Source organism: Muscardinus avellanarius (genome assembly GCF_963383645.1).
Source record: "Muscardinus avellanarius genome assembly, chromosome: 12".
In the NCBI taxonomy this organism is placed as follows: Eukaryota; Metazoa; Chordata; class Mammalia; order Rodentia; family Gliridae; genus Muscardinus; species Muscardinus avellanarius.
This window is the reverse complement of record NC_137798.1, coordinates 4,648,853-4,657,406: the sequence shown is the minus strand read 5'-3', so window position 1 is coordinate 4,657,406 and position 8,554 is coordinate 4,648,853. Positions and strand designations below refer to the sequence as shown.

General features: G+C 57.8%; 1 protein-coding gene across 1 annotated transcript; it reads right to left on the bottom strand.

Annotated features, from left to right (window-relative positions):
- On the bottom strand, positions 1-7,819 carry DISP2 (dispatched RND transporter family member 2; the record flags this gene model as incomplete). Its single annotated transcript, XM_080708142.1, has 7 exons — positions 1-3,234; positions 5,838-5,935; positions 6,239-6,366; positions 6,540-6,655; positions 6,888-7,011; positions 7,176-7,205; positions 7,506-7,819. 7 exons carry the CDS (start codon positions 7,817-7,819, stop codon positions 1-3), a joined length of 4,044 nt encoding a protein of 1,347 aa, XP_080564268.1.
- Positions 7,820-8,554: the final 735 nt, after the last annotated feature.

Genomic DNA, 8,554 nt, shown 5'->3' with positions numbered 1-8,554 from the left:
TCAGCTGCTGTAGCCCGAGGTGTGGGTGCTGGGCCTGCGGAGCCAAACATCTGGCAGATCTGGCTGGCTGTTGGGCAGCATCACAGGGCTGCTGTCCCCGGGGCCACCGCGGACCTTCCAGGAGGAGCTGCTCTGGTGGGAGCTGGGCAGGGATGGGTCGTACACGGTCTCCTTCAGCGCCAGCCACAGGGTGTCTCGCTTCCCGTTCAGCTGACCCCGCTCAAGTGCCGGCTGCTCTGCGCCATCCAGGTCTTCGGGGGAGATGCCGATGAAATCCGGTACCCGGGCACTGGGGTCAGAGGTGCTCATGCAGGTGTCGTCGGAGACGCTGAGCCCCTCCAGGGTGCTGGTTGAGGAGCAGAAGCCGTCCGGGAGCTCATCAGCCTTCAGCTTGGGGATGTGGGCCAGGGTTTCTGATGAGGCCCGCAGGGGCTCACACATCTGCCCTTGGAAGTCCTGCCTACACATGGCGTGGGGGCAGTGGCCAGCCTGCTTATAAGGGGAGGAGGTCTGCAGAGCTGGGAACTGGCTGAAGACCGCCTGGTGGTCCAGGAGCAGCTCTCTCGGGGAGGCAGGGTCTTGGAGATGGGAGCAGCAGCTCCCGTCCTGCAGCTGCAGATCCTCAGAGAGGACCGAGGGCCGGTGGGACAGCTTGCTGGTGGCTGTGCTGGTGTCGAAGCTGGGGCTCCGGCGCCGGGCCAGGGGTTGAAGCTCATAATGCTCTGAGAAGGACCCAAGAATCCCCGGTCGTGCCTTCTCCTCATCAGGGTCTCCGCTTCCGGCGTCCCACGGCAGGTGGGCACAGGGCCAGAGGATCTGCCCACAGTTCTTTTCTGGCCCGAAGAAACAGCAGAGAGACTGGAAGAAGAAGCTGGCGAAGCCGCAGCTGACGAACTTGACCATCATGAGGATGATGCCCAGCTTGCGGTACAGCAGCACGGTGGCGGGCAGCATGAGCACGCCCGAGGCGAACAGGGCGGCCATGCCCACGGCCGTGGCTCGGCTGGTCTGGCGCAGAGAGAAGGCCACGCGGCTCAGGCGGTCAGGGTGTGGGCACAGGTGATAGGAGATGCAGTAATTGATGGTGAAGTCCACAGAGAGGCCCACAGAGGCGGAGAGAAAGAGGGCCTCGGCAGTGTTGAGCTGCCATTCAAGTAGAACCAGAAGTCCCACAGTGAGCAGGACGGTGCCGGCCACCGCCGCGACAGAGAACAGGCTGAGTGGGACATTCCAGGTGCCCAGCAGCAGCGTGGCAAAGGCCAGTGCCAGAGCCAGGCCCAGCACCACGGCGGGCTCGGTGGTCAGGCTGTGCTGCAGGCTGTACAGCTCCAGGCGGCTGGTGAACCAACCTCGGCGCAGGCCGGGCGGGGCCCTGCCCAGCTCCCCGGCCAGCCAGCGACTAACCTCGGTATAAAAGTGGTGCACCTGGCCGTACTCTGGGCTGTACCGGAAGTTGGTCTGAAACTGCAGGACCAGGGCGGCCAGGTTGCCGTGGGCATCGAAGCGGAGTCCCAGGTCGCGGGTGCCATCAGGGCCTTGCTCTAGGGCCATCATCTTGAGGCAGTGCGTGAACAGCTGGGGGGCCCAGGGGAAGTCTGACTGGCCACAGCAGAGGTTTGGCCCCAGGCGGGAGCAGCCTGGGCTCTCCATCCAGTGCTGGAGGGCTTCCATGAAGCACAGCGTGGGCCAGCCTTGTGGCTGGTTGCCGAAGAAGCTCTGGTTCCGGGCTCGGTGGCACAGCGCCAGCAGCCAGCGCTGGGCCTCGGGACTGCTGGGAGAGAAGTCGGGGTCGCTTACCAGGGAGCTGTTGCTGCGAGGGTCCAGAGGGTCGCTAGTGTCCACCGGCAGGACCCCCCACACCAAAACGACGGGCAGTTGGCCGCCCTGGTCCGGAGGCAGGTCTTCGAACAGGAACTGCTGGCGATACTCTGCGTCGAAGCGCTCAAAGGGGTGGCTGGGCCGGAACACCTGGCCGCCCAGCGGCAGCAGAATGGGCAGCTGCAGGCGGGGACTGACGCCGCCGATGTAGGCGCCCCCCGCCGCCAGCGCCGCGAACCAGCAGATCCAGATGTAGCGGAACTTGATGACCCCGCAGGGCAGCAGGCGCTGGAAGAGCAGGCGCGAGAGGATGGAGATGGCCCTCCGAAAGCCGCGGAACCGCCGGTGCAACGCGATCACCAGCCGCCAGGGGTCGCTGCCGCCGCGGGCGCCCTGCACCCGGGGCACCAGGCGGGACACGTAGCGCTCCTGGAGCACCACGGAGGCGGGCAGCCAGACCAGCGTGAGCGCCATGTGCACCAGCACGGCCGTGCCCATGAAGAGGGCGAAGCAGCGCACGGCGGGCAGGCGGCTCAGGTAGCTGCCGTAGAAAGCCGCGCTGGTGGTGAGGCCCGAGACCAGCAGCAGGTAGCCGAAGTGGTGCATGGTGCGGCCCACGCGCTGCGCCAGCCCCCCGGAGGGCACCTGGCTCTTGTTGAGGCGCCAGAGGTCGAAGAAGATGAGTGTGTGGTTGACGCAGACGCTGCTGAGCAGGACCAGGGCCGCCAGATTGACGAAGGGGAAGTAGGCCATGCGGAAGGCCACGTGGTAGAGGAAGAAGGCCACCATCAGGGAGCCCAGCACCCCCAGCAGCACCATGAGCGTGATGAAGAGCGAGCGCAGGTAGACGGCGATGCTGAAGAAGATGGCGACCATGGCCAGCAAGGGGTACACGGTGTCCTGGGCCAGATAGTGCTTCAGCAGCTCCTGCTTGAGGCCCAAGTCCATGCCGGTGATAGACGTGTAGTTGTCCGAGATGTCTCCGGGTTCGATCAGGCCGTCCAGGTAGATGTCAATCATGGAGGTGCTCTTCAGGATGGGCAGGAAGAGCAGGCTGTACTTGAGGGAGGGCACCTGGTAGTCAGCAGTCTGGGGGCTTAGGAAGTCCCGGTCTAGCATAAAGTGCAGGAGTTGGTAGATGGCACTGCCCCGGGAGCACTTGTTGGGAAGCTGCGCGCAGTAGGTGGGCCGGTCCCGGTCGGGCCCCAGACATATGGGCGCCAGGACGCCGCGGTGGTAGTAGGGGGCGCAGGACCGGAGCAGGGCCAGGATGCGGTCGGCGTCAGCTTGGGTAGTGTCCAGGCAGGAGGAGCGGTTGGAGAGCACAGCCAGATAGTTGCCCACCGACCAGCTGGGGCAGCACTCATTGGTCTTCGTTCGCTGGCATATATCCTCAAAGCGAGTATGGGAGCGGATCTGTGGGGCACACAGCAGGACGGAGCTCAGGGGCAGTCCCAGCCCTGACCCAGGCCCTCAGCTCCTCTCAGGCTACAGGGAAGAGACAAAGCAGTCTCTTCACAGCCCGACAGAGCTGGCTTGTCTCAGAACTGCTTTTGGCTCCTGGACCAGGTACCAGTAGCTACATCTTGGCTCCATTAGAGTGGAACCTCAGGGATGCTGCCAGAGGCTTCGGCCTGAGAGCCCCTGTCCTAATGGCACCTGGAGGTCACACACCCTAACCCTACACTGCCTGGGCCACGAGTGGGGGTGGAGGTGACAGCCGTCATGGAGCAGGGCCAAGGGACCAGGGAGCAGGTGCCAGAACAGTCCAGGATGAGGATCGCTGTTGAGCCCCAGCTCCTCTCCCTGGTGTCTCAATCGTCTTGGGGCCAGAGCTCGCCTTTCCTTCCTTCTCTTTCTTTTTCTTTCTCATTTTCTTTTGTATTGGGGGTTGAACCCAGGGGCAATATATCCAGCCATTTTATTTTGAAACAAGGCCTTGCTAAGGATTACAGGTATGCATTGCCATACCCAGCTTAGAGCTATGTGTTTTGTTTTTATCTTTTTCTTTTTTCTTTTCTTTTTTTTTTTTTTGTATTGGGGATTAAACCCAGGGGCATTCTACCTCCAAGCTCCACTCCCAGCCCTATTTTTTATTCTTTATTTTGAAACAGGGTCTAAGTTATAGAGGGTCTCACTAAGTATCCGAGGTTGGCTGCGAACCTACGATCCTCCTGTCTCAGCCTCCCAAGTACTGGGATTACAAGCGTGCGCCACCATGCCCGGCTGAGCTATGTATCTTTTTTTTTTTTTTTTTTTTTTTGGTGGTACTGCGGTTCCTGGAAACCCTTCTACCTCCGGGCTACACTCCCAGACCTATTTTTACATTTTTATTTGGAAACAGGGTCTCTTAAGCCAGCACACGCGGCTGGCTTCGAACCTGCGCGATCCTCCTGTCTCTGCCTCCCAAGCGCGCACCACCACACCTGGCTGAGCTATGTATCTTTCTGACCTCCTGTCTCCTTACTCCTCTCGCGCCCTGCTGTTGACTTCAGGACAGCTGGTGTAGTGCAGATGGCTCCGGCGTGGGAGGCAGAAGCCCTGCTCTGCCACTCACTGTCTTTGTGGCCTTGGGCCCGAGATCATGGTAATGTTTATTGGTAATGTTTACCTATGAACAGTCATTATGGTATATTTTCCCAGAATCTATCTTGATTAAGTGTAACAAGATCCCTAAGAAGGAAGTATTGTTAATATCCACGTTTAAGCCGGGCGTGGTGCCGCATGCTTGTAATCCCCGCTCTTGGGAGGCAGAGACAGGAGGATCGCGCAGGTTCGAAGCCAGCCGTGCGCGCTGGCTTAGGAGACCCTGTTTCCAAATAAAAATGTAAAAATAGGTCTGGGAGTGTAGCCTGGAGGTAGAAGGGCTTCCAGGAACCCCAGTACCACCACCAAAAAAAAAAAAAAATATATATATATATATATATACATACATATATATATACATATATATGTATGTATATATATATATCTCCACGTTTAAATGGGTGTGTGTATGCAAGGCCCTGAGTCTGAGCCCCAGCACCAAAGAAGAAAACAAAGCAAAAACAAACATAGGTGAGGAACTGAAGGGTGAGGTCATGTAGCAGGGAACACTGGAGATGGCCTAGAATTCAGGCATCTGACCCCAGAATACTTTTTTATTTTTTGTATTAGAGGTTGAACCAAGGGGCATTCACCTGTAAACTATACTCCAGTCCTTTTTATTTTTCATTTTGGAAACAGGGTCTTGCTAAGTTGCTGAGGCTAGCCTTGAACCTGCAATCCTCCTGTCACAGTTCCTAAGTACTTGGATTACAGGCATGTACCATGGTGCCCAGCCAGAACACATGTTCTCAACCCTTGTCTTTTGGTACTCCAGATATCCTGGTGTGAAGCAGGGGGGCTTGGGCTACTGAGTGGTTTTCACACGTTTTTAGCATGTTATCCTATGTGGTTCTCCAGTTAGCACCATCGGGTTGGCACTACTTGGGATGACCAGGGCTGAGCCTTGAAGCCTAGAGTCTCAATTCCTAGGCTACAACTGCTCTTTTGTGTGTGTGTGTGTGGGGGGGGGGGGGGGGTTACTGGGGATGGAACCCAGGGGCATTCTACCTCCAACCTACACCCCAGCCCTATTTTGTATTCTTTATTTTGAAACAGAGTCTTACTAAGTTGCAGGGGGCCTCACTACGTAGCTGAGGCTGGTCTTGAACCTGCAGTCCTCCGTCTCGGCTTCCTAAGTACTGGGATTACAAGCATGTGCCGCCACGCCTGGCTCCACCACTGCTCTTGAGCTCTTTTTCAGGACCTTTTGAAAATCCTCAGGCTTCTCTCAGGTTCTCCTGGGGCAGCTGTTGCTCAGCTAACTCGTCTTTTCCCACCCCAACCTGGAGGCTCTCAGCAGGGTTGGAATAATTTTCAGAACAGGGAACGCCCTTCCTCAGTCCACCCTGGCAGGTCTGGCTCAGCTATATTCACTTGGGATCAGGCCCCTGTGTCCTTAACTTAGAACCCTGCCACCTCCCCTGCCAGCTCACCTGCTCCTGTTCCATGCGGCACATTGAATGGATGGCTTGCAGGTTCCACAGGCTGCCCACCGCGGTGGACATGAACACCAGCTTTGCGTAGCTCTTTTCTGTAACAACATCCCCTTGGAGTCAGCCCTTTGGCCCCAGGTCCAGGGCCCATTAAAGAAAGGATGCTCACCCAGGGCCATCCAAAGGCCAGATTCCCAGGAGCCTGGCTGCCTGTCCCGCCCCCCCAGCTTGACCCTCCCTGGCGGGAGCACCTGGGACCCGCTTCATCCTTGCAGCTATAACCCAGGTTCCTTGGCTTGAATGTGGCCGCTGGCTGCACTGCCTCCCCTCTCTTTCTGCCCACATCTGTTCTGGGCTTGCCCGTCCTCCTACTGGAGCCGGGACTGCCAGGCCTTGCTTACCAGGGGGACCGCAGAAGAAGCTGTCTTGCTCGTTTTCTTCCGGGGTTTCCACCATCCTGCGAGTCCGAACCACACTCTCCTGGATCCTGCTCCGGTGTACAGGGTTCAAAGTGCCGCGGGAATTAGAGTGAGGTGGAAAGAATGTCTACACCAAGCACCTTTGGGGGGCAGCTCACAAGGGGCCGATGCCACTCCCAGGGAGCCCCGGCGAGCCCTCTGGGGAGGCCACTCGAGGTCCTCCCCCCAGAGACCTTGTACTTCCTCCCTTTCCCCCCTCAGCAGGAAGATGGGGAGCCTTTACCTGTTCAGCTCAAGGTCTGGGGAAAGAGAGAGCAGGTTCCTGGGGCCCGTGGAGGCCTGTAGTGCTTTCCAGACTTCGAGCTTCCGTCCAACGTCCGTGTCCCGAGGCTCAAAGCCCTGCAGGGAGGACAGCAGAGAAGAGCAGGTGGGCAGAGGAGGAGCTCTCCATCCCGGTCCTTCCCAGCCCCGCCCTTTTGCCTCCCTAGAGCAGGGAGGGCCAGCTGTGACCTCTGCACCCTCTCCCAACTCTCAAGATCAAGAGCCCACCCTTGCCACCCTGCCCCCAGCTGGGCCACCTCTCTCCTGCACTGCCAGGCTCAGGGTCCCCGTGCTCCCCTCCACCTCTCACCAGTAAAGGCTCAGAAAAGTCAGGCAGCTGGCTTCCCAACAGCCCAGCCAGGGTGCAGAGGAGGATGACAGCCAGGCACAGCAGCACCACAGCGATCGGCCACTCAGCAATCAGCTGCGCATAGCTAGGAGAGAGGAGGGAGCCTGCATGAGTCAGTGTGGGCGAGCCACCAGGGCTGGTGAGCTTAGGGCCTGCCGGGAAGGGCTGGTAGAGCAGAGGGCTAAAGTGGGCACCAGTCTGGACAGTCTGGTCACCCCCAGGAGTGCGGGGGAGGAGGCCCGGACCTACCTTTTTGGCATCCGGAAGGCCCGTTCTGGCCTGTGGAAGAAAAGAAAAGACACTTGCCAGAGTCCGTGTGTGTGTGTGTGTGTGTGTGTGTGTGTGGAGAGGTGAGGGGGGAGGAGGGAGAAACAGAGGGTAGAGACAGAGAGGATGCTGGCATTAATCCTAGAACTTTCCCACTCCCAAGCTCTCGCCCTTTCTTTCTGTTCCATCAGAGGCAGGGGACGCCCAGGCTGCCTCCTAAGAAAGGCGTGCAGACCCCAGGGCGTGTGCTCCGCTCTGGATTCCCTGCCCCACCTGTGGTGGCACCTGGCAAGCCGCCGGACCCCTCCTTACCTGACGCTGACCACATGCTGCTGCGTGGAAGGTGGCTTCCAGACCCCATCATGCTGTGCGGAGACCGGGGAAGTGTTGATATTGGGGTCAAGGGAGCAGAGAGCTGTCTGGTCTCCAGACCCTAGTAAAGAACTGCCTTCTTGGTATTCTTGCGGTGGCCTCGGATACGGAAAATGCGGAGGTGCTAAGGGATTGGTAGGGTCTATAGTCTGGAGGGTAGAAGTTGGTGGTTGGGGTCCCGAAGGGTGGTTGGGGTCCTCAAGGGGACAGCTGTGGAGAGAGCAGCTCCTCTCTGGGCTTGCCTCAGGAGCCATGGTGTTGGTCTAGGACCTGGGGAGAGAGAGGCAGGTCAGACATGAGTGGGGGACGATGTTTCAGAATTGTTCAGTGAGGCAAGACAAGGACCCAGGGGCTCAGGGGTGTTTATCACTGGGGAGAGCGAGGAGGGTGGGGGCTCGAAGTCTATCCCGTCTTCATCTTGGGGTCCATTCGCTCATCCATCCATCCATGCATGCCAAAGACGTCCTTGGTGGCCCACCAGGTACCACACGTTGCCCGATGCTGGCTTGTGGTTGTTTCTTTGTTTTTATCGAGACAGAGTCTTGCTAAGCTGACCAGGCTGGCCTTGAACTCTCAATCCTACTAACAGCCTCCCAAATACTCTGTCAATTATAGGCACATGCCACCATGCCTGGCTTACATACATGACTTTCTTTCTTTTTTGTGTGTGGTGCTGGGGATTGAACCCTTCAAGGTACGACTTTAACTAGTTTGCTTGCTTTATTTCTTTATTTTTTGTAAATTTTTCCTTTCTTTTCTTTTCTTTTCTTTTCTTTTCTTTTCTTTTCTTTTTTTTTTGCAGTACTGGGGATGGAACCCAGGGGCATTCTACCTCCAAGCTACACCCCCAGCCCTATTTTTTATTCTTTATTTTGAAACTGGGTCTTACTGAGTTGCAAAGGGCTTCACTAAGTAGCTGAGGCTGGCCACGAACTATGATCTTACGGTCTCAGTCTCCCAAATGTTGGGATTACAAGCACGTGCTACCA